This window comes from Thunnus maccoyii, chromosome 8 (assembly GCF_910596095.1).
Source record: "Thunnus maccoyii chromosome 8, fThuMac1.1, whole genome shotgun sequence".
Lineage (NCBI taxonomy): Eukaryota > Metazoa > Chordata > Actinopteri > Scombriformes > Scombridae > Thunnus > Thunnus maccoyii.
The window spans coordinates 24,891,627-24,918,222 of NC_056540.1; the positions used below are offsets into that span (position 1 = coordinate 24,891,627).

Consider the following 26,596-nt stretch of genomic DNA (forward strand, 5'->3'; position numbering starts at 1 on the left):
ATACACAGGGTTGAACTGGTGGGAGCGTGTTGCTTCAGGTACTGGTGAGTCACTGAAATATGATCCATAAAGTCCAGTTTAAGTAACAGATCCATGAGTGTGAAGGCTTATCAGACACCGGGACACTGCAGTTTGTTCATAATATTATAAGGAAGGATTTTTCTGCTCTGGAAAGTCATTGCAGCAGTAATTATTCTATGTCTCGTCATCGATATCAAGGTAAAAAGTTGAAATACAGCATTTCCTTCACAAAGTGATCTACCAGGAATGTGAGTTTATACATATTTGATTGGCCAACAGCTGCTTGCCGGATGACATCTCATTGTGTTATGGCAAAAGTTGAGCCAGGTGTAACTTTCTTGCCAGACGATCCTGTCTTTTCCTTTGCTAGAACCGTCTGCACCGATACCTTGTCTCTTTGAACAAGACCTTAGATTCCACTTTTTTACCAGTGTGTAAGTGATGTAAGTATGCAGGCTCAAATCCCATGTTGGCTGGGAAAATGTCAGAGATGGATGTGAATCGAGGATTACTTCATGCTGAGGCAACCTTCGCTGTTTCATGAAGGTTAAAGGTTTGTGGAAGACGTCAGTTGGACTGCTGCTTCTTCATATGGGTATTTCCACTCTTCATTTTGCTGTTTTTATCCTTTTAAGGTTTTGTGAGACATTTAGATGTCAGCCTACATGGAGAGATTAGAAAAAAAAAAAGAGTTATAGTTCAAGCACATGCAATCACATACACACACACACCTAAACCACACTCCCTCACACATACACAGTAGGCTAAGATGAGACAGTGACCTGAGCTGAACAAATGGACTTAGTCACGGCTGAGGATTGGTGTGGAATGTGGGAGGGGGGCAAGAGTGTGTGTGTGTGTGTGTGTGTGTGTGTGTGTGTGTGTGTGTGTGTGTGTGTGTGTGTGTGTGTGTGTGTGTGTGTGTGTATGTGTTACGTGTTATGTGCATGCTTGGAATGTCTGACTCCCCACCCAGTGAACCAGAAAACACACAGGTGGAGGAGGAGGAGGAAATACAGGAGGAAGAAGGAGGGAGAAGAGTGTATCCAGAATTATAACATTCAACCTGATTGAGAATCTTGTGTTTAGGATCTTTTTTTCCCCCCCAAAGTCCTCAATTTTTCTTACAGAATGTAAAGACACAAATGTACCTGACACTATTAGCAGGGATGACATGTGATGGTTACAACAGGTTAAACTTAAGTTACTAATTCAGAAAACAAAGTAAGAATTAGCAGAAATAAAATCTATGGAGACAGATAGACGTGTTTATTTAGATGGTATCCCAGCCAGCATTGATTTGGTTATTTGTAGGTCAAAAGGTTGAAAAGTGAAAGTTCTTAAGACATCTATGTTACATAAAACCATCTTTCAACATTTAAATAGCTACATTTCAATGTAAGGCAGGTCCTAACTACACATTGGAATATAGTCATTTAACTTCTGATGAAGCACCTGCTTTTGCATTTTGTTTTTATTTATTTAATCAGTAACTGCAGAGCGCTCAAATAAGTTACCTTTAATGTAGAGTACTGTACCTTTGAAATGTATGGTTAATAAAACTAGTAACTGATTTGAGAAAGTAACATATTAAAGTGGTGCTGAGGAGTAGTGACTTCTGCAGAGTAAATCCTATTAAATTTAAATTAAATAGAAACCGCAAAAGTCTTATTTGAGTACAAGATTTTTGTATCTTATCTCCACTTCTTTAACTACAAGGAAGCTAAATCCATCTATAGAGATGTTTATAAAAACAGTCTCCATCTGTCTCGCCATTTTACTCTGTCTCCATCTTTATATCGGTTATGTCAATATGAAAGGCTCCCTTACAGCAAATATTCAACTCTTTATCACCAAAGTGGACCACAGCAGGTGGCAGAACTGTGTGTGTGTGTGTGTGTGTGTGTGTGTGTGTGTGTGTGTGTCTGTGTGTGTGTGTGTCTGTGTGTGTGTGTGTGTGTGTGTGTTTTATCACTGTTGTTAATGAGTAACAGTGTCTGCCACCAGAATGCTGATAAAAGTCAGGTCGAGGACACTGCTTTGGTTCACAAACATGCACATACACACTAACACACACACTCAAAGTGTTAACTATTTCTTACCTTATGCCAACTATGTCTTGCCTTATTTGTAAGGTACTCGGTGCTCTACAGAAACACACAAACAATTTACATTTACTAACGGATGCAATGGCAATAACCATTATATTGAGGTTAATATAGTTAAATTTAGTTGTTTGCCATAACACATATGTTCAATGTTCTCTCTGTCTCTGTCTGGTTCAGTGGGTCATTGCTAAGTTGTGTCCACTGGTGGTGACTGTAACCTGACAGTGACTGAACAAGTAAATTGACCCGACCCTGGATACCACACATACGACAGCAACACCTGCCACAGCTGCAGTTTTAGGAAAAGACTTTGTAGCTTAACAAGTGTTTGTTGGAGGTCACCAATGAAGGATGGATAGAGTGAAGTAGTGAAGCTGTTTACATGACTGGATGTCTGTTTTTTCTCCTTGTGTTAAAAATGTTGCTGCTCTTAAAGTCTCGAAATAATGTGTCTGTTTGTAAGGCCTTAAATGCGAAACTTCAATCTGCTCTGCCAAACTGATGTGAACATCCAGTTCCCTGATTCATCGTTTATTGTTCCTTTTTAGTACCACTAAGAACCCGTTTCTAGGTTCTTGGTGGTACTAAACCACCTTAAGTTTTTGCTTTCTGAAACCTGAAGACGCCTTGAATCTGGAGTTTTACTGTTTCTACTTATTTCTGAGAAAAATTTAATGCTTTAATGGTGATGATTCAGGACAAAGTTATGCTTAGCTACCCAGTCCCCAGCCTCCGTACACTGACCAGCCAGGAATGATGCACACACACACTGAACTGGAATAGTACTTGTGGCCTTTGACCTACTTTCAGTCCCAGCTGGTCTGCTTACCTCTTTTATTTCAGTCTTTCTTCTGCTCATCTTTTCTCTCTCCTTTTACTTTCTTTTCTTCCTTCTTTGTCCACTTGGTTCCTGCTAAAAGTTATTCCACATTGGAAATAAGCCTGTGGACTTTATAGTGTAATTTAATCCTGAACAGTTTGTAAGTGTACGTGATAACTGTCTTCAGGTGAAGCAGTATTATGTGTATTTTATGACTGTCAAATAAATCCATCGAAAGAGCTACAAGGTGATTTTATATTCCTACTTCAGAGTCATAAGGCAATCTTCTCTCTTTCTGAAGTTTGCATGCTTCGGATACTAAAAGTGTTTGAATTACCTGATTCATAATGTGAAATGAACCTAATCAGGTCACATGGATGCTTTGGAGACACTGTCATCATAGGAGACAGGTGTGGTATTTTAATATGCTCATCAAACTGTGTAAAATCTAATTTACCCTTCATCTCTGTCTGTGAAAAGACAGAAAAAAAACAGTCTTTTATAGCTTCGTTCATGGGCAACTACCAGATCAGTTTTCAACAAGTCATGACTGCAACGTGTTAATGGACCATTGAGAATGTCTGTACCTCTGTCAGTCTTTTTTTTGTTTTTGTCTAACAGGATGAAAAAGTAATACAAGATTTTAAGAAAGTAGAAGTACATCATGTGTTTATCCAAGGTAGTCATTAAAATGTCAGTTTCTTGTCCAGTGAGCAGTTTACCTCAAATGTAAGCAGGTAGATATTTGTGTGGATTAATTCCTCTCTCTCTTTATCCCTTCACAGCTACATCCCTTAAGTCACTCTCTGCCTAGGTGTCTGTTGTGTATCTTTCACACTTGATTTTCCCATCTCCCTCTTTTCCCTCCCTTAATGTTCTTTCTTCACTTCCCTTAATCTGCATTTATATAATAGGGCCAAGTTGTTACTGCACCCTCTCACACAAGTGCGTACTGTGCATGATGTGGTTTCTGTAAAGCCCTTTATAAGCTTTAAAAGAATGTTTCGGGTTCAAGCCGCCCTCAGGTTCTTGGTGGTTTGCAGAACTTTATGTTCTTTGCCTTGGTTTCCTCAAAAAAAGCCTTGTTCCCACTTCCCCATGTTCAAGTATCTTCTGTCTTTTCTTTATTAGATGTGCACTGCTGAGTTTACTTTTGGACCGCTGACTGTAGGTTTTGCAGGTTTTCTTGATATTTAAGCGGAATTGTGTGACAAACAGAAACTTTGGTCTATGTCTAGATTCAGATAATTAGTTTGCTTCATCCTTGCTCTCGAAAAGAACACATGGGATGAATAAGAAAAGTGTTTTTTCCTGATAAACACATTTAGGGCTGCAGCTAATGGTTATTATCATTTGATTAGTCTGACAGTTATTTCCCCAATTTGGTTAATCATTTTGTCTATAAAATGTCAGAAAATAGTGAAAAATACCCGTTTATTGTTTTAGAGCCCAAGGCAACACCTTCAAATTTCTTGTTTTGTCTGATGAACTCAAGATATTCAGTTTACTATAATGTCTGACACAAAAGAGCTTCAGATCTTCACATCTGAGAAGCTACAACCAGCAAATATTTGGCATTTGCCCTGGAAAAAGGGACTAAAATGATTATTTGATAATAATAATTTGACAAAATGCAGCGCTAAACACATTGTTTTTTTCCTATTAAAGATGTATGTGCCACAGTGGAGCCAAGTAAGGAAACTGTCTGTTCAATATGTTCAATATGAAACCACTATATTTGCACTGCAGTGAGGCATTTTGTGTGGTTACTGTTTTCCCATGAAAGATTCTGAGGCTGTAGTCATGAGTTAGGTCATTCAATCAATGGTAGCAAATGAGACCATGCAAGAACAAATCAAGAACATTTTTTCTTTAATGATACAAAAACAATCTTAAAAACAAACTCTTTAGTAGAATGCTAGTTTTTGGTTGTACCTGGACCAGTAAGTTATGTGACGTGCTTCAGAAAGTCTGAGTATGAGACATTTTTTTCCCACAGTTGCAAGTAAAACTGGATTTCAAAGTGGCAAATTGTTCCCACAACAGCCTTTTTCTTTCATTAAATTAATCATTTGAATAAATCTTTTTCTTGTGGTTATTTGGATAAGGCTTGCCATTAAAAATTATTCATTGTCTTTTTTTAAACCTGGCAAATGTATTGCTCTCGCCAAGTATAAACCCAACAGGAAAAGGTTTGTGGTTGATTTTGCACCTCACACAGCTGGTTTCAGAGAACATTAACATGACATTTAAACACTGATCTTTGTTTTTGAAAGGAACCGCGTGACTTTATGGTGATTTTATATCTTTTTTACAATCTAAACTTTAGGGGCCATTTCAAGAGCTGTCTGCATGTGTGTGAAGTGTTCTTTAGAAATGAGGGATAGGGAAATCTTTCAGTTTTTTCTGTTTTTTTCTGATGTGGTAACTTGTTTGGTAGGTTTCCTCTGAATAACAGCCTTGGATTCTTAATCCTGATTGTGGAAAGTTTTCCTTCCAGTGAGAGCAGACAGGTGCAGCAGCCAGGAGAGAAGAAAGGTGGAACAATATAATCAGCTATTAGAAAAGCTGCGGTGAAAGGAGGGAGTGGAAGTGAGGGATAAAGGGCTGAGGATGGAGAGAATAGAAGGAGAAAGAAAGTGAGAGCCAAAGAAGAAGTCGCATTTACAGGAAAGGTCTGAGATTATTATCAGGCCATAAAATAACAGATTAAAATGAATAAAAAAGGGATTTCACAAATTTTACACCTTGGTGTTTGCATGCGTGTTCGTGATCTCAAAAAGCTGATGGTGTGCATCGCAGCGGGGATCAGGTTGCCGTACCGACCACTCAGCAGATTCCACAAAGTTTTTCTGGCCGCTGTGTATTTTTCTTTTGTGTGAGAGACAAGTGTAGGCCATTAGTTTGATGTGTATGTGTGTCATGTAGCGTTTCAATGATGACAGTGTATCCTCCTCAGCCTCAGGCGCAGTGTTACCTGTCAGGACGGAGTTACAAGCAGCAGTTGACCTATTGATGGAGAGGAAGTGACTGGGTCAGAACGAGACAGTGTCTGTGTATCTATGTGTTTGTGTGTGTGTGTGTGTGCACTTCAGGAAGACAGTTTAATGTGTACTCATCATTCTGCCTGTTGCCTCAGGCGAAAGAAAGACAACTGAGTGTGTGTGTGTGTGTCAGTAAGATCTCAGGCATTTTTTGTTGGATTAAGTCCGTCAGTGTAAGCATCCTGGCGAAAAGTTACAAAGTTAACAACTTGGTTCAGCTAGTGTGGCGTCACGCAACAAGCAATCTCAGCGGTCGTAATCAATTTAGAGATTGTGGACTCGATAACAGGATTCAGGTTTATAAAGAGCATCCAGATGCAAAGACATAACAGCTTGGGAATACAGAGTTTCACTGAAAGCGTTACGTAAAAGGAGGATTTACGGGTATTGGGGTAATTTGAGTAGTGCACACATTGCGGATGGATAAACCTTGTGCCTGTTTTATAAACTCTGAGCTTAGCACAAAGAGAAATAAAAGTAACTTTTAAAAGTGATTCGATAATAATGATGATCTCCCGAGGATCCGCTTGTGTTTGAATCTTTTGAGAAACACTTGGTGTGATACATGGCACAGCATGCATACGCACACTAACACACACACACACACACCTTTACCTAGGGCAGTACATCAACGCTGTGTCCCGCTGTTAAGTGCTCTCCATCAAAAGCATTCCTCAGCTCTCCCCTCTCGCTCCAGTCTCACTTCCCTGCCAACAACAACGTTGTGTTGGACTCTGCAGACCCATCTGACTCTAAGACCATTGGAACGTTAAGGGCATTAAAAGACCAAACTCTCTGTCCAAACCAAGACATAATGGGCAGTCCCAGCTGTCACACACTGCCAAAATATGCAACACAAAAACATGACCACATTAGCAGGTATTTTTTCAGCACTTAGGAGAATGAAATAAATGATGTATTTGAATGCTTGATTGGATTTATGGTAGGTAAAACTATTTTTCAGCTGCTTTCAAGAAACCTGAGTTGTGTCATTATGATTGATAGGGCAGGTGTTTACTGTGCTCTTCTTAATCTGAATGAATGAATGAATGAAATTTCACTAATGGAAATGTCTGGGAAAGACATTAGCAAGTCTGATTTGAACAAACAGCACTGTGCTCTGACATTAGTTGGCAATAATCTTTGAATTTCAAAGAAGTATGTAGAGCAGAGAACCAAAGAAAGCACATTAAAACTGAGTTAATACTAAAGTCAACTGTGTCGCATCTGTTAATGTTAGCGTGTGAAAAATGTACAAGTAGTGTTTGATGGCTACAGAAAGGAAAACAGCCTGTCTGCACTTGAGTGACAACTAAACAAATGGATTCATTGTGTTAAAAGTGTTACAATAAAAGACTGAAGACTAATTGAGATGAGACAGAGCCAGGAAGATGTATTACCTAATCTGTAGCTACTAGGGCCAGACATGACTAGATTAGACTAGACCGCACTGGACTTGTGCAAACCGGATTTCTTATGGGTAGAGTGGACTGGTGGACTACACTGGACAGTATGAGACCATATCAGACATCAGTACACTAGTCTGGACTCGATTAGATTGATTAGACTACACCAGATTAGCCTAACTATTCCAAAACTCCTAAATTAGTAGTTTTTTTCAGGGCTTTTAACCATATCACATGGTCTTCCATCAGCGGATGAAGTTTGCTTGGTTGTCATGATGACGGATTTGTTGACTTGTAAGAGTAGCTCTTGTTTCATCCAATGCATTTTTAGGACTTCACATGCGTGTTGGCTCAAAAGTTAAGCATTAAAGGATAAGGCTGGCAATTGCAAACAAATCTCATGTGCAGAGCCAAACCAACGCTGAATTGATCTACTTACAAGTATTTGGTGTGTATTCAAAGCTTGATTATGTTTTGCTGGTTGCTATTCCTCAGATGTGAGGATTTGATGGTTTTATGTGACATACATGATAGCAAACTGACTATCTTTGGATTTTGGATCATTGGATGACAAACACGACATTTGAAGATGTCACTTTGGGTTCTAAGTAATCAGAACAGGCATTTTTCATTATTTTCATGCATTTTATTGACGAAACAATTAATCTAGGAGATAATCAGCAGCTCGATAATGTAAAATAATTGTTAGTTGCAGCCCTAATCACAACCTCTTGACTTTATACTGAAGGTCTTTAAGAAATTTACAATGTAGTACAAAGTAAAGAGGTTGTTATATGTACAACTGTAAGGTTTTTACTATACCATACACTTTATTTTTTCCTATTTTTCTAAAAGTACCATATAAGAAGTATATAGTTTTTAACAGTTTTTATCCATAGTTTATGTCTTACACACATCAAATAGGACATCATATGATTTCCTAAAGAGCTGATGATTTTATTGCAAATCATAGGCGTCTCTCTCTGTCTGTCTTTGCACCAAATACAACTGAAGTTACCATAGATTACGGAAATTGAGAGATTGCTTTTGCAGTTGTTTTGGGAGTAACCTGTAAAAGAACAGAATGTATGAACTGATTTCTGCACTGCTTTATTTGGCCTTCAGCTTTCATCTATGCAGAGGATGTGTAGCTCTGAGTTGGAAGGTTCTGCCTCTGTGGGAGTAGTGTGTGTCTAAGGGGAAAGACAGGGAGGGTGTGTGCGTTTTTGTCTGTGTGTGTGTGTGTGTGTGTGTGTGTGTGTGTGTGTGTGTGTGTGTGTGTGTGTGTGTGTATGCGCGTCTAGAGACAGACAAACAATCTTCAAGTTGTTTCAAATTGTCGTGTGGAGCCAGTTGCAAGTGAGCGCCATGAGCCCCAAATGGACTAAACAGACTGAAGTTTAAAGGCCTGCAATTTTCTTTGCTCTCCCCCCACACATACAGACACCCACACACACACACACACACACACACACACACACACACACACACACTAACAAACCCGTGCACTCTCCCTGACAACACAGACTGCCTACACAGCAGATAAACAGACAAAGATGGACACTTATTTTGTATAATATGACTATATGAATAATGTGTAGCACTATCTTACATAAACTAACATTCAGAAGCATTATGTGTGTGTGCGCATTATGTGTGTGTGTGCACACTCATATACACATTGACCCTATGTCTTGTGAAAGAGAAGAATAGATTTTTTACTCGCTTCAGTTTCAACCCCTAGAGACATATTTAAAAAGACTTTACTTCAGTCATGGACCAGGGACCAGGAGAAGGAGGAGGAGGAGGAGGACCACGATGAGGAGGTGAAGGAAGGGAGTAAAGGAGGCTGCTGCTCTGTGTTCCCTTCATCAGGAGAAAGAGAGGAAGAAAAGGGGGAGAGTGTAGGAGAGGTTAACTGTCGAAAGTTGAGAGGTTCAGTTAGAGGTCCTGCTCCTGTGATCCTCTGGGGAAGAGATGGAGTTTTGTGTGTGTGTGTGTGTGTGTGTGCAGAGGCAAGAGACTAGTAAATCACTCTGGAGAGAAAGAAGAGATACTGCATTAAACGAAGAGGATGTGTGAATGAGTGCGATGAAAGAGAAAAGAGAGAGCAGGGAGTAAGGAAGCAAAATAGAGGCAGAGAGAGAAACAGGAAAAGAGTGATGACAGGGGAAAAGACAGGACAGAAGGGGGTAGTAAGAGGAAGAGAGGGGTAAAAAGAGAGGGCAAAAAAGAAAAGAGGTAGCAGGGGAGTAGTAAGAGTTCAGGGGAATGAGATTTCAATCTGTTAGAGGGAGAAAGGGGGAGAAATAAACAGAAAGAGAAAGAGAATAGGAATATTAAAGGGCATTTTATATATAGAGAGAGAGAGAGAGAGGAAGAAATGTGTAGAAAAGGCAGTGAAAGTTGGACATAAAGAGGTGAAAGAATGTGCAAGAATAAGGAGGGGTAGTGTGAGAGGAAACAGGAGAATATATTGTATCTTTACAAGGAAATGTTATATAAAAAGGAAATAGCAAGAAAGAGGAATGAATAAAACTTCAACAGACAAAAAAAGAGAAAGAAATAGAGGAAAAGAGAAAGGAAAGGAGTGAGCTGTCGGGCCCCTGATGAGAAAGCCATACAGCTGCACCAACACATTCCCTCGTCCAGGAACGAGAAGGATGGAGGGAGGAGAGAGGAGGAGGAGGAGGAGGAGAGGCTCCCGAGAATATCTCTGTGTGACTAATGTCTTTTTCACACATTTCACCTCCATCCATCCATCATTGTGTCCACCTCCTGCTCTCCTGTTAAAACAACAGCCCGTTGTGACAGCAAATACTAGAAGACTACTGGAACTGTTCTCCTTTTTTTTATATTCTGTTCTAAGCTCCTCAGCTTTATTTATACTACTCAGCTTCACCATATTCATCTCTCCTATCTACAGCAGCAGACTGAAGGGATAAATCAACATCCTTGTTTTGTTTTATTTTAGTGACAGTTGACAGCTGGCCAGAGCTGGCTATGAAAGGTGAAGCATTTTCTTTGAATTTTTTAAAGTTTGACACCCTGTAGGTAGGTTCCCCTGCTTTTCTAGCCACGGTGGCTATTGTTGCTCATGCTAACTACCCAGCTCTTCTAAAAGCAATGTGAAAAAGTAAAAATCCATGTTGCTAAAATTAATTAATTTCCTGTGCAAAAGAGGATTTTTCTGTTCTCTAGCAAGAACAGGTTGTTCTTGTGAGAGCACGCTGTTTTCTGAGTGATGCATGTCCAGGCCAACCATAGGTAACAGATTGTAGCCTAGCCTGTAGCTCTGGGTAAAACTCACCAGTAAATTGCAATGTCCACTGCAGAGGATAATGTTATCCAACCTTTGGAAGGCTGTACAATGACAAATGTGCTTCCTGACATCCAACAGCTACACAGCGTTTCCTCCGCTACTGTCTCTCCCCTAACCCTAACCTTACAAAAGTCCAAACAACTTGTTTGAAGGCACAGTTACTTTCACAGTATTTATGTAGCACCTAGACCTGCTTTATAATCAAAAAGGAAATTGAAATCTCCCATTTGACATTATGGGATATTTAACTGTCGACTTGTTTACAACTTGTCGGATAGTCTGACTGCTTGTATCTTATGTTAGTGAGTGCAATGTCATAATAACTTATTAATAATGGCCAAAATGATGAAAAATAAGACCAAGTTGGAACAAACCAAAATTTAACAAAATAACATTATCTTTAATAGTTTTGATTGATTTGATATGATTTTGTGATAAAACGGGTTTTTATTTCTAACTTACTGCAGACTGAAATGTCGAACACCTCTCTTGATAGCACTCGACATCACCTGCTCTTTATTTATTTATTTATTTATTTATTTTATTCATTTTATTGACCGCTTATTGCTTCCCTGTGACCACATCTGACTACTCTATTCTTCCCTCCTGTGCAAAGCAATATACACCTATGTACAATCAAAAGCCAAACAAAGATACCAAAATAGTGTAAATCTACAACTGTTTATACCCCACAAGGGCAAATTAAAACCCTCCGTAAGCAATGCCTGGCATCAGGCTGTGCTAATTCTCTGTGATAAGCAACTACCAGACAAAGGGTGCAATGAATGAAAACACACGTCAAATGTTTATATATGAGATAATGTTTACATATATAGGTTTCTATTCATTATCAGGCCATATGTATTTAGCTGGATAAGACTCTATCAGGGATCATTGTTCAAATCAAACCACCCTTTGTCCTTCCTTTAACATGTTTCTTATACTACAGGACGTGACCTGGTGTGTGCCTGGGGCTTGTTTTCTGATGGATTTCCATACAATTGCCCTTTGTTGTCTATAAGAGGACACTTTGTTTGCTACATGGTGGCCTATTATGTGTTTTAGTACTATATTTGGAGGGTATTGTTTTAACCCAAAAGGAGTGATGAGAAGTCAAACAGAGATGTGCAGAATGCACTGAACCTTGCTAACTCCTACCCCCCTCCTTCTTCCATCTCTTTATCTTCCTGTTTGGCTTTCTTTGTACTCTTCTCCGATTCGGCCATATTTTATTCCCTTTCTCTCATCAGACGTACTCCCTTAAATTCCATCCTCCCTCATTCCCTTTATTTCCTCCCCTTTTTCTCTTCCTACTTTGCTTCCTCCCTCTCCCCCACCCCCTCCCGTCTCCATCACTCTCTAATTTCCTCCCACCTTTCCCGGTCAGTCAGCCTGCACTTCCACCCGCTCTGTTTTTCTAGTGTGCAGTTTCACAGTTGACTGGCTACTGAGCAGTCAAGGTCACGCCTGATTTTATGTCTCAACACGACATCTCAGTTGATATTAAACCCACTGCTTGCGCTTTGTGTTTGCTCCCTAGGGATGCCATTGTTGTCTGTGTTAAAATGTCAAAGTTTTTAGCTAAGCCATTATGAACTTAACTAAAGGTTAAAGAATAATTCTTGTAGGTTTCATGCCATATTTGGAGGACAATAGAGGCGAAAATGAGAAGTTTGTGGCTGCAAACTTGGAAACGAGGGCATGTCAGGAGAATGTATGGTATTACGACAGGTCATCCTAACCTTGATCCTAACACTCTTGAGACACCGCCTTCCCCCTAAATACTTCAGTTTCTCAACACACCCATTACTGCGGGGATGCGGCTAAGTAAATAATATGTCAAACCGGAGCACAGTGAGCTAATCTGGTTATTGGCAGTTTTAGGGGCAAGTAGGGGCACTAATTTTTTTTACATTGGTGTAACATTAATACAGGCTTGTATCTGGGAAATTAGTGTGAATGTGAGCACAAATGTTGATATCTCATCTTCTTACGTGAGCGTCAGAGTGACCCATTAAGGGAAAGATGTATTTATGCACTAAACTTCCTAAATAACCTCAGGAAGGAGGAAATAAATTCAGCTCAGTTCAGATCTATATTGGCTCACAGAGGAAATTATTTTTGCAAAGCAGCATAAAAACACTAAACTATGAAAACACAAGATAATATAAGACATTAAAAGTGCCGGTACTATGCACGCAATTCAGACAATAAGCATGTTTGTTAAAAATATAAAGTGCTAAGCTGTGTGAGGAAACAAGAGGAAGTTTGTAATGTAGAGGAATTAAGAGGACTTATTGCACATGGGATCCTGTTGCACCTTATTTAAACATGTCAATCAGACAGTGTGGACACTATCTGGACTAACTACTACTCAGTGATTCCCAGTTCTACCCAGTTCAAAAACAACCATTTTCTGTAAGCAAATATGAAAAGTTCCATTAACCACACTTGCGTGCCCTTAAATAACCCGGTTGTTGCTGCTTTCTGCAGTAATGTGATTTCTTAAATAAGTCTGAGGAGGGAGTAGAGTGTTTAAAACAATTTATCTGAACATGTCAGAATGTTTTATGGTGTGTTTCATAATCTCATGAACTCTCCCTGTTTTCTCCCACCGTCAAGGTCCACCCAGGGTGTCAGAACGGGTGGCCCACCGACAGAGCGTCCGCCTGGGTCGCACCATGAAGCTGCCCTGCCCCGTAGAGGGCGACCCCCCACCGCTCATCATGTGGACCAAAGACGGCCGCAACATCCACAGTGGCTGGACACGGTTCAGGGTGTTACAGCACGCTCTGCGTATCAAAGAAGTGGAGACTGACGATGCGGGGACTTACATCTGTAAGGCGACTAATGGGTTTGGCAGCGTGAACATCAACTACACACTCATCATTATAGGTAAGTGGAACCAAAAACAAATGTTACTTTGACATGAGATGCCCGTACTTTGGACAAAATGGCACAACATTCAAAGAAATCATAATAGAAAAAAACACCTTTAGAGACTTGATATATTACTTCTGAGCTATCAAATTACAAACTATAAGGCAGATTTGTTTTCCTTAAAGTTATGTGCTGCATGACGTTTTTCAAACTAATTGTAACACATCTATCAATGTCATCAGTTACACAGAAAAACTGTTTAAGGAGGGGTGAGTTGTGTATGCGTACGTTTGAGAGAGTGTGTATGTGTGTGTTTGAATCATGACAGGCTGATAAAAACCAGCCATCCATGGACAAATCTCAACATTTTTCTTTTCTTTTATTTCTCTCATCTTCTCTTGCTTCCCTCCCATTAATTTTAGTCTGCCTTTGGTCTACTGTACTTCTCTTCATCATTACACATGGTTTGTGTCTTTCTCACTTTATTTTCCTCCTCTTTCTTTCTTTTTTCATGCTTGGCTCCGCAGTGTGAGTTACTAGGGTATAATAAGCCAGGTTAGATTAGCGGGGTCATTATTCAGTAATCAAGTCTGTGTAGTTCTTCAGACAATGAAGCACTGCCTTTGTCTGAGTTATTATGGTTGTGTGTGTGTGACCACAATTGTTGTGCTTGTGTGTTCCTGTATGATTATGAATGAGGCATTTGTTAAAGGAGACAGTTGTGTTTCTACGCTGCCTGTGTTTGCGTGTAGGACATTGCGTCAGTGTAGTAAGGAATGTCATGTCTGTGTGTGCCTGTATGTGTGTGTGTGCGCTTCAATACTGATGTCACTATAAAAGAGACATTGTTGGGTACCGTTCTTTTTTCTCTACATGATAAATTTTCCAACTCGCTGTCCAAAGGGCAGTTGTCATTACGTCTGTGTGTGTGTGTGTGTGTGTGTGTCTGTTCATGTGTTTGTCTCCATTGTACAGACTCTGTGTTTTTGTTTGGCCGCTGTAGTCTGTGACCCTGTGGACTTCGACAACCTTGCTGCTCAAATACAGGATTGTGTTTCTTTCTGTACCGCGACTCAAATAGCCACTTCCCTCAACTCTCATCCATGTAAACAAGATTGTGTCTGCACACATTTACACATGCAAGTCTGTGTGTGTGTCTGAGTCTGCGTGCTGTAGGTGTCCATCACTCCACGTGTTTGTGTACATGGCACTCTGTATGTGTGTCTGTTGGCCTACAGTATGCGTGTGTGTATGTGTGTGTTTGTGTGTGTGTGTGTGTCAGGTTTCAGTCTGTAGAGTGGATGCCAACAGGGAGATTGAGGCTGCACAGCGTTCCAGAGAATCTGACTAAAGCATCTCTCTCTGTCCAGCGTCGGCACTTCAAAGACAGGCTTGTGTAAAATGCTGGAATACAGATATTACCAGCCGATATTTTCTGTATCTTAATGATGATTGAGGGTACATGTTTACAGTGTATTGATAAATTCACCCAAGCTAACAGTGTAATAAGATTTTTTTTTTTTTTTTTTTACCAAAGTGGGAATCTTAAAAGAAGCACCGCTGGCAGAAAACTGAATGACATTATGGAATACTGAGAAAGTGTGTTCCCTTTGTTTAGCAGTAAATAGTATCCTTTTATTCTCCAGTAATCATTATCGGTATGCGATCCAAAGCAGCATCGGTCTTGACCTGAACTTCAAACACGGGCTGGCATACAGAGGACAGGAGGGCGGGTGGGGGGGTGGGGGGGGGGGCAACAGCTGCCGCTTAGGTCATCCAGGCGGACAGCTGCTGCCTCTCTTTCGCTTTCTCTCGCTTTCATTCACTGTCCCTTTCATTCAGTTTCACATAAGCACACAAACACACACATGCCTCAGAAACAATGGATTGGGTAAACCCACATGAAGCAAAGCAAGAGTTGTTAGTTGAGATAGTTAGTATTTTTGATAGTAGAGAGATGACAGGAAACGAAGGAAGAGAGAGATGGGAAACGATTTGCAACAATGGTCCCTGTACTCAAACTACGAAGGCTGCAGTTCATGGTCTGCACCTTAAACCTCTAGTCAACCAAGCCGCCCTACTACATGAGGGTGTTGCATTATTTGAATGAAAACAGCCAGGGTGTCCAAACAGTGCTTTATGTCTGCAATCATGTACAGATGTGAAACAAAAAAAACATTTAGATTTATTCTTTGACAAAAGTACAAATGCACCTACAATAATATAGAAGTACTTAGAGTAAACCGAATCGATCAGGAACACTAAGGTGCTTAAAGGGGACCTATTATGCTTTTCCTTATTTTCAGTCATGTATATATAATGTTACAATGCCAGATGTTAGTATTAAACATGGCCAAAGTGTCAAATAATGAGGTAAACATATGTAGAAGTAATCCCTGTGAACAAAAAGCACCGGCTTCAGACGGCTCTGAACACTCGGTTTCCAAAAATTTTTTCTGTTTCAGCCCGAGCTGACGTCACGCCACGCCACTCCACTAACATTATGGCATTTCACATTGTTTTGGAGGTATTCACGCTGAGCCATGACTCGAGTTGGGCTTGCACACTGTGAGTGTTTTTCCATTGCACAGCAGGGCAAAGCAAAATAAGTTGTTTACCTGTTGGAGGTGTGCTGGTCGTCTGCAGCTCTTCATCAAACATCATCATCAGCGTGGCTGCCTCTGCTCGTAGTATTCCTCCCTGCATCATTTCTAATTGATCCACTGAACAAAGAGCTCCAAATACCTCCAAATCTTGTTGTGTAGAACTGTTTTTATTGAATAATAGCACCGCTAACAAAGCTCCACTCAATCGGTCATGAACGCGTTTCATTTCCTATAAATTCTTCACAATAAAAGTCTCCCATTATTTAGTCATTTAAAAGCTTTTAATATGAAGCAGTAAAGCAGGAAATGTTGGGTTTTCTTCAACAGTAACTTAACACAATTCTGATACAGCCCCTCAGCAGGCTTCTGGAAAGCTGGCCAATCAGAACAGAGTGGGCTCATCAGGAGGGGAGACAGAAGCTAAGACTGCCTGTTAAGAGACAGAGGCTGAACTGAGGGGCTGCATAAAGGGCCAGTATAAGATAAGTAAGGAGTTTTTTGAACTGTGAATTATGCAAAGCTACTCTAGTGGAGTCCCATATTAAAAATATAGAGCTGGAAATGAGTATAATAGGTTCCCTGTAGTGGTGCACTTAAAATCTATGTAAATTCCTGAAACATGTTATATTGGCAAAGGCTGACTCATTCTGGTCGAAATTGCCCTCAGAAAACAAAATGAATTTAAAAAATTTGTTGTTCCCCATCTTTCAGGCAAAGTAACAAAGCTTTTACACAACAGTACGTCATATTCCCCACATCAAGAAAACTGCAGACAGTTAATGAATGTACCAAAGCAAAGTTCAAATGCAGTACAAGCATATGAGGCTACATCACTACTTTTGCAGATTACACAAATGGTACCCAGAAATACTCTTTGCTCCAGCATGTTAACCTTCAAAGATGACCCCTTTCTGTAATTCAAGCCAGGAATCATACCACAGCATCTCCTTGGAGAGGTAGTTAGCGTGAAAAGCGTTGTTTTCATAGCTGGAACAATCTGCATACACAATGATGTCCAAAGCATGGGGGGAATGGATGCATGTATGGGTGCAGTTGTCTCTGTCTAAATCCAGTGATCCAGTGGCCTGTGTATCGGTTTATGACCGAACGTCCAGTGGTTTCCTCTTTGCCATTTTGCTTTGTCGCCCTCTCCTCCCTTCCTATCCTCTCACCTCCTTCGCTCTGCTTTCATCTCTTCTCCTCTTCTGTGTGGTCCTGCGGTAATTATTCTATGACCGCACAATAATGAGCCCACACCTGCGTCTTATTGTCTTTCCCTCTCAATTTCTAACCCAAAATATCTTTAACACCTTTTTCCTATTAGCACTCAATCTCGGCCTTCATTCCTCCTTTCACAGTCAGCAGGCTCATTTTTCCCCCCGACCACGTTTTATCAATATTTTCACAGTTTCCCATTTTTCCCGGACATAATAGCATTTGATTACCGTAAAACATCCACTGTACCGCTGCCCAGTTGCTGAAGCAATGGAGAGGCGTTTTGTGAAGGCCGGCTTTTGTTGGCGGGGGAAAATTAGAAGATTCCTTGAAATGTTTGTTCTTTTATTGTGTGGAGGTTGGCAAATGTTTGCGCGAGTAAATAGTCTGTGTGTGCGTGTGCGTGCTTGTTTATCTGAGGGCTCGTGTCTACGTATGAGTGTATGTATGCGTTGGTGTGCTCAGATTTATGGGACCACCAGTAAAGTGAAACTGAGAAAGATTTTTTTTTTTTTTTTTCTGCTCCACAAACCTCATTGTCCTTCAAAAACCGAACGCCAGGAGAGCTCTCATTTCTTCCTCCCACTCTGCTTCTTGATCTCTCCTTTCTTTTTCTCTCCTTTACTCAACTCTTTCTCTCTGCTGTCTGACTTTCCTATTCGCTTGTATGAAATTTTGAAATTGTTTCCCTCCTCCCAGAAGAGTCAATGATAGAAAATTTATAGTTCAAACCAGATGTGATGACAATGGGAGCGTGTCTGGAGCAAAGTTGGGAAGCCATGCGTAAGAAGGAAGGAAGGAAGTGGTTTGGAGTTGTGTGTGTGTGCATGCTTGTGGAGTCGTGTGCGTGTGTATGTGCGTGTGTGTGTGTGTGTGCATGTAAGAATGCAGTTTTGAGTTTTAATGAACATGTTCATCAATGCACACTTGTATTTGAGTGCGTGTGTTTGCTTGTGTGTGTGTGTGTGTGTGTGTGCGTGCAGGTCCATTCATAAGTGACTGGTGTGATGATTTGTGGTGATTTAAGAGCTCAACCGCAGCAGCCGACATCTGGTCATAATTGGAGAACAAAGAAGAAAGAGAAGCAGAGAAAGATATCAAACGTAGACTGTATGTTTGAGTAAATGAGGTTGTGCGTGATTTGCGCTCCTCAAGCGGCAGATACATAATGAATGTTGAAATTAGAAAAATGGAGATGAAACGTGACGAGATGAAACGTGACAAATGGAAAACATATTCAGAAAAAAAAATGATGCTGTTCTACATTTTCTCAAATGAATTGGTGTGGTTTTATGCCAGGATTAGTCCGCTAACGCTGCTAAACTCAACTCAAATCAGTTATTTCTTAATCAATCCTGACATCACACTGCTCAGCCCTGTATGTCATGACGATTCAATGCGATGTTGCATGCAGACTAAACGACTTGCAATTGTTGTTTCAGTCTATTTTTGTTTTACTATATGCATCCAGTTCTTCATTCAGGTTTATTCTTTCTCCATTTAACTGTATTGTATGCCTGAGACTGCAGCTGTCTTCCGGCCAGAAACTAACATATCAGATCAGGTTGCAAACCAACATCATCTCTCTATCCCTCAGTTCCTCCATCCCTCCCTCCATCCTGATACCTCCTTTGTTTTTGTGCTCTCAAATTTCGGAGTTTTTAATTGAGATATCTGGTGCCTCGTCTGGAGAGGATGTAAAGGTGGCCAAGGTTTGCAGCCTAATTGGTGTGAGTCATACACACACAGAAATGTATTAGTGTGTGTGATTGCGCAGAGCCTGTCTCTCTCTCTCACACACACACACATACCCTCACTTACCTACTTACAAACACACCAGCCCATCTGTGCCCTTCTTGCAGTGTTTTTTTCTGAATGTGTGTGAGTGTGTGTGTGTGTATGTGTGTGTGTGTGTTGTGGATTTAGTATTTCTACCACCAGATTCTTCTGCTCAGGTTACACACAGCACTCTCTCACTAATGGCAGAAAAATGCATGGAGTGAACACAGCGCTGCAGCTCGCTGGCTTGGAGGAGCCGCTCGGCTGGTGTTCAGTTGAGGGTTTGAGGCCTCACTGGGGATTTTCAAGGGGGGGGGGGGGGGGGCTCAATCATGATTTACAGAACATGACAAAGATGTTATTTTAAAAAGCTGCCCAGAAATCATCGAGTGGTTTAACCCCCCTCCTCTTGAACTATATTGTTGCTTTTACTAGCCTAGAATATGATTCCACTAGAAGTTTCTGTGCTTCCCCCTCACTTCTTTGTTGTTACCTGGATAAAAAAAAAATACTAAAGGTCAACGGACAGCTTCTTCACCTTTATTTGATTTGAGCATATGAATACCTTCTAAATTATTAAACAAAAAAAAAGCCTTTTATAGTTATAGTGTTCCATTCAAGAAGCATACGATACGGACAGTATTGTTCCCTGAAAGAGTTAATATTGAAGGAGGACAGGAAATGTTGCTGCAATTTTTTGAGTTTACATTGTCAAGAGCTTCCAAACTTGGGAGGCCTAAACAAGATCTTCACAGTTTTACTTATTTTCTTTCTGTTTGTTCGTAACAGCAAAACATGAGGCATTTTTACAGATATACACGGTATATTAAATCAAATCTGATGAAAGAGGTCAGTCAAATGTGATATATATCTGGTTATGCTGTCTGATTTAACAAAATGTTAATGTATGGTGTTTATGTTTCAAGACTTTATTTGACAGAACTGATCCAGGAACACTGTGATCACACAATAAGCATCTTACACAAGCAAAAACATCATTTTTGAAGGCATAACTGCTGCACAACTGGTCAGAATTTGGCAAAACTCGATCATGTATTTGTTAATAGTCACATTAATTAAGATAAGATGGATTTGAAAGAGTGAGTGCAAGTCAGAGTCATTCCGTGCTGCTCTGCATCAGATCTGTTTTAACAACACGCCGCCCTTACAGCGAGTTAGTTAAAGCCTTTCCTCCGGAAATCAGGGTGGCACCGTGAAGAAGCAGAGATGTAAACATGCTGGCTCGTACGAAACCGTGTGTGGGAACGAGGAAGAAAGAACGGAGTCGAGTTTCAAAAGCTGTTTTCTGCCTTGTTGTCGAGTCCAGTCGAGACAAACACACAATCAGATGCACAAAGATATATATTTGACCATATCTTTGCGCATATATCAACAGGGCTGGACGGAAAAGATCGGTGGATGCACACACCTACACGCAACACAGACAGACGTGAACAACATGAAGATGCACACACAGAGATAGGAGCTTTTACTCACACATACATATACACACCATCACACACTCCTCAGGGGCCCTGGCCTCCATTTCATGGCTGTCTGTCCCACATCCTCTCGTTCTGCCTCGTTTCACTTCCAGCAAAGAGACGGAAAGAAGATGGACAGGATGGAGAGACAGAGAGAGGAAAGAATAAAGCTTCTGTTTTTTTTTTCCTGGCTTCAGTCTGGAGAAGTCAACAAATCTGAAGAACAAAAAAAAAAAAAGTTTAGAGGATTTGGAAACGCGTGTTCTAACCGGTTGAGATGTCACACTTAAATCTTTAACATTGTAGGGAGAGTGAGATGTGTGTCTACTGTATCAATAGGAACACAGCTTTAAATCAACAGACTGGAGAAAGCTGAAAACATATTACAGTATCCTTCACTTTGATTGATAGTCAGTGGCAAGTGCAGTGTAATTACACTACAACAACAAACAAGACAAAAACATGAAACCACACACAAATTATTGAGGACCTTACAGACTTTTCTTTGTTTTTGCAAGAAGTGATTTGTGCTTTACAACAAGAACACACAATTTTGTTCCCTAGAGGGTTTATACATTTGTAAAGCTTCATTGTCCTACTCCACAATACCATGAATGCTGCTTTATTCCTCATCCATCCTCATCCTCACCCTCTCTCTTCTCTCCTGCTGTCTTCCTCTTTCTTTTCTCCCCCTTCTCGCCCCCCCTAATCTAACCTCCTTCACCCTCTCACCTGAATTTCTCTGTCTTCCCTCTTACCCACCTCAACTCTTTCCCATCATTCCCGCCTTTCCTTTTTCCTTCCCTCTCCCAGCGTCGTATTCCTCAGGCTCCACCGGCCGATGGAAGACGTCTTTTCTCCGAAACATCTTTCAGCTCCTCGTTCTTCCCCCCCGTCTGTTTGCCTTCATGCTCCATTTACATTTTGTGCATGTGTGTATGTGTGTGTGTGTGTGTGTGTGTGTGTGCACATGCATGAGTGAGTAAGTGAGTATAGTCCACATCTACTGATTGTATGCCAAGCAAATCTCTCATAGACCCCTAATGGATCTTAAATACCCTCTGCTAGTTTTGACTTCAATTCTCCATGCTAGATGCCATCTGTCAGTCAGCGGGCCTTTTCCATGAGACCTGAGCAGTGAGTCATTCTTAAGAGAAAATCCACCCCAAAAACAGAAGTCATGCATACATTTCCTATGACTTTGGAGAGTCTAAATGCTACTATCTCTCAGTGAAGCTTGAAATCTCTTCAATTCGGCCCCCCGAATTACATTCCTTCTCTCAAATCTTCCTTCTCCTCTCACTCAAGCGTGCTCCGATGCTACATAGCTGCTGAGTCAGACACATCATATCGACTGGAGAAAACTGCTTTCAGGTTTTCCCGCTTATAGCCACCAGTAGAGTTTGTTCATTTTTTTTTGCTGATACATGTAATTGATTTAAAAAAAAAATACACATGGAAGCATCATCAAATTACATGCATCAGTTTTTGGTTGTAACAACAAGATGTCATCCCGTTCTTTGCCCTTCTCGTCCATCCCTTGTAAATTCTGTTTCAGGGTGGAATTTGCCTTTAACTTCATCTGCCAGCTGTTCACAAACTCTAAAGGAAACATGTTTTCACTCTGGGTTTCCACAGCAACTCTCCTATTGCTAATATGAGGTGTAACTTTACTTCTTTTTGTGTGTTTTGGCTTAGTGGGCATCCTTTTGGTAAAAAAATATAAGTATAATAGGTAACAAATGTAGCAGAATTTAACACAGGTCGTTTGGTGCCCTATTACTCATATCATGAAGTACACTCTGTCCTAAGTATGAATAAAACTATGTGAAACTGAATATTTGAGGATGTGGGCTGCTTTAAAGTATCTCAGTTCCTCAGTTTGTTTAATGTAATTAAGACCTAGTTTCTCAGTGTGAGTCCAACAGTAACAAAAGCTGAGAGAAGGGGGAGGTAGAGAAATGAAGTGGGTGCAGAGAAAACTGCAGAAATATGAGTGATAATGAGGTAAAGTGTAATCTGGCACGTCAAAAAAGAAGAAAGCACGGTTCATGGAAGCAGAGCTGCAAAGATTAGTTATTTGAAAAGTTAACTGATTAAAAAGTAAAAGAAATAATAACACATTCTATCAGTTGTTAAGGCGGCGTATCAAGCCTAAAAACAGAAACGAGTCTGTCAGTGGCATATACTAAAAATCGCACTGAATGATCGGTCACGTATAGTTCATTAAAAAGTTCCTCATTTTTTTTAAATTACCAGCAGTAAACTAGAGTTCTAACTAAGTTCTTATATGGCTACTTGAATTTTGATATTTGAGAACTTTGGCTTCGTACGTTAAAAAAATGGTTTTGTAGAAATATTGTTTTAGTATCAGTACCGAAACTCAGATATCCGCACTTTTATTGAAATATTTCACACAATATCGTGTCCCAGCTATCAGAAGACAAAGTAACATCTTAAAATTTGTTTAGCAACCTGAAAAAGAAAAAAAAAAACTTGGTCCAAATCTTGGTATTTCTGTAGCAGTGACAAGTTTGTTGTAACTGTTTGATAAATAACACGAGAGCATATCAATAATCAAAGTTCTCATTAAAGTATTTTTATCAAACAGCTAATGGATTTCAGTAATAAAGTGAGTGTGTAAGTGAATAAGCTACTGAATGAGTGTGATGTAGTGATTAAACAAGGGAGGTTCAGACATGTGAAAGACATCAACCATTCCTCTCAAGGAGACACTCACTGCTCTTAGAGTGGTGCTTATGGGAAATGCGTCCTACACCCCTCACTCACTCGCTCACTCACCACCCACCGGCTCCTCACCAACCCGCCTGCAAGTGAAAAGAAACGAGGTGCTTTAGCATCCTTGGCTGAGTAGCTTCCAATGTCTCCACATTCTCACGGCAGAAGGGTTAACCTCTCCAGAACCTCATCAATGCAAACAAACACACACACACACACACAGTGCAAAAATTATTGGGATGGGGGAGGAGGTGGGGAAGAAGGGAGGAAAGAGGAGAAGAGGCAAGAGTAAGAGAGGAGATGAGGATTACGAAGATTAGATTAGAAGGAGGAGGGACAGGCAGGGAGCACGACAGATGGAGGAACAGAGTCAAAAACTTCCATCAAATACCCAAACATCAAGAGGATGAAGAGATATAGATAGATATATGAAGGAATGGATGAGGCAGAACCTGAAGAAAGTAGAAACAGAAGAAAAGGGAAAGAAGTAAGAAGAAGATATGGCAGAGGAAGTCAGAAGAGATCGAAGAAAACAAAGAGAAAAAAAGAACAAAATCAAGAAAAACTCAGATAAAAAGAAGAATGTGAATGCGTGAGCGCGGGTATTCGTGTCTGATCTGAGCAGTTAGCAGGGGTGCTGTGTACTTCTGAATAGACAGCTTAGTGGCCATTATACGGTCTGGAGGATTAGTCCTGTTCACTATTGTTACCCTCAGGAGGTACCAGCACACACACACATGCACACACACACACTCACACAGACACACAAACATGCACGCAAAGTTCACTTCCTATTTCTTTCTATGACCTTTTCCATTTCATGCACTACTTTTTTTTGTATTACTTTATGTCTCTATCACATACATAGACTGATGCACCCATAACTTAAACACCAAAAACACACACATACACACACACACTGCTTCCAGCCCACCCCCCCCACCCTCTAACTCCATAATAGGCCAGTCTATTGACAGACCTGCTTGTTCGCTGAAGGAGTCTTTTCTCATTAGGGCTGGGATTTTGTCACTGGCCCTGCAGGCTCCATTGTCCCACTTAGAGCGTGTTATTAGGCCTTCCCGCTGTAACAACCCCCCTGCTGAATAGACCTGAGAGGAGTGGAGAGCTTACGAAGGGCAGAACAGGGTTTGGCAATTAGCAAAGACATGTTTGAAGAGAGGAGGGAGAGGAGAGAATGGAAGAATCAAGGAGAAAGAGAGAGCGGACCTGCGCTACAAAAAAGGTTTCTTTTGAAGTTTTAGAAACTTTTGTCTGCTTTTTTACTGCTTCACTCACTGCGCCGTCATCAAAGCCAAAGACTGGTTCTTCAACACGCAACGTCCCTCCTCCTCTCCCCTCTTTTTCTCCTTTCTTTCCCCTCCCGTTCTCCTCTTATTCGTTACTCTTCTCCCGCAGAATGCATTTGTGTCAGCGCTCAAAAGCCCCCGAATCTTCCGCAGCCGCTTTGATGTCTTAATGACGACGTGAAGAGCAAGATTCCCCCCCCCCCAACCCCCCCCTTTCAATCTTCAATCTTTTGTCACTCTTCAGATTCCAGCAGTTACATCTGGCTTTTCCAATCTCACCTCACTGACAACAAGAAGGCGGGATGCAACGGAGAAAAAAAAAAAAAAAACGCTCGCATTCAGAGGGGATGATAAAAGCAGAAAAAAGCAGCAGGCATGGAAAAACTTGTTCCACTTATCAAAGGGTTTATCACAGTTTCAGCTATGTATCCCAAAGCCAGTGTTTTATCTGGGTTTGATAAAACCTTGTTGCCTATTCATTGTTTTCTTGTCATGTGGTTGTGGGAGGCGGGTAGACTAAACTGGTGTTTAAATCTGCCACTGGGCCATATCTCATATCTCAGCCTCAGGAAGTTTGATAAAATGCGTTATCACTTGTATTTTTAAACATTAACATAACTGAAGTGAAAAAAACACACGAAAAAAAAAAATCACGATTAGAGAAAATGACTCTTGACTGAAGTGCCTCATGATATTGTACAGTGTGTAATTTGAAACAGACAATGTCACTGTAAAACAAGAAATGTTTCAACAGGCTGGTTTTGTTCCGAGCCATCAGGTGTGTGTGTGTGTGTGTGTGTGTGTCTGCATGTACTTACTTGCATAATGTCGCTGCATTCCATCGCATTATATTTCACATAAATACATGCACAATATGTTTTTGCTGTGTTCTCTAGATTAGATGTGTGTGTGTGTGTGTGTGTGTGTGTGTGTGTGTGTGTGTGTGTGTGTGTGTGTGCGGTGTGCAGTTTTCCCCGTAGTTCTTAGGCAAACACTGTGATGGTTCTGCGGCGCCTCGGCTATCAGCCTGAAGTTTGATCAGTGTGACAGCACGCTGAAAACTGATACACATACACACACACTGTGGCCATGACCATAATCTCTTCTCTACATTCCTTTGTTTTGACTCTATTTTGCATTTATGTGTATGTGTGTGTGTGTGTGTGTGTGTGTGTGTGTGTGTGTAGTTATATTTGTAGATTTTTGTTCATTTGTTTTCATATGAACTTACATCTCTGTGGGTCTAATTTCATTGATCGCACGTCCCTTTGTGGCTCATTCTGTAACACGTACACTGAATTTCTCCGCTGTTTAAATTCCTTTCAGCTCCAGAGGTTTTGAGCTATTAACAGATCATCGTCCATGCTTTCATTCAAGACTAATGTCATCGGACAATTTCTCTGAATGCGAGTGTTACTTTGATGGGCGTTTGCGGCGCTTCGTGCCAACATTTGTTGGATTTAAGCCACCGTGACAAGCCGAGTGTGTCCTTTTTCAGTTGTGTGCTGTAACTCCTCTCCTGGCCCCAAGACCAAAGCTCTCACAACAAGTGGAAACAGAAGTATGAAGAAAGGGAAGAGAGAGTGGAGGATGTGTAGATGCTGTCAGGCATGTTGTTAAACGATGAGAACAAGCCACAGAGTTAAGCCCCTGTCAGCCCACGCGGACCCTCCTCCTCCTCCTACTGTACTACTACTAGTTTTCTGTATCTATCCGTCTGAGACTCAGAGCATGTGATAACTAAAATGACACCATTTCACAAACTAAGAAATATAGCGTTGTGCTTACTCTAAAAAAGCGTATTTCTGAATGTATCCTAAAGAGATTTGAAAGGATTTTGCGAACCTAAATGGCGTGAAATTCCC

The 26,596-nt window shown here is 40.7% G+C and overlaps 1 protein-coding gene across 1 annotated transcript in view; it reads left to right on the top strand.

Annotated features, from left to right (window-relative positions):
* fgfrl1a (fibroblast growth factor receptor like 1a) overlaps nucleotides 1–26,596 on the top strand; it is a 73,653-nt gene that overhangs the window by 15,320 nt on the left and 31,737 nt on the right. The window contains exon 3 of the mRNA XM_042419313.1: nucleotides 13,344–13,616. Coding sequence (XP_042275247.1) covers nucleotides 13,344–13,616 — 273 coding nt within the window. The remainder of the gene's footprint in view (nucleotides 1–13,343; nucleotides 13,617–26,596) is intronic.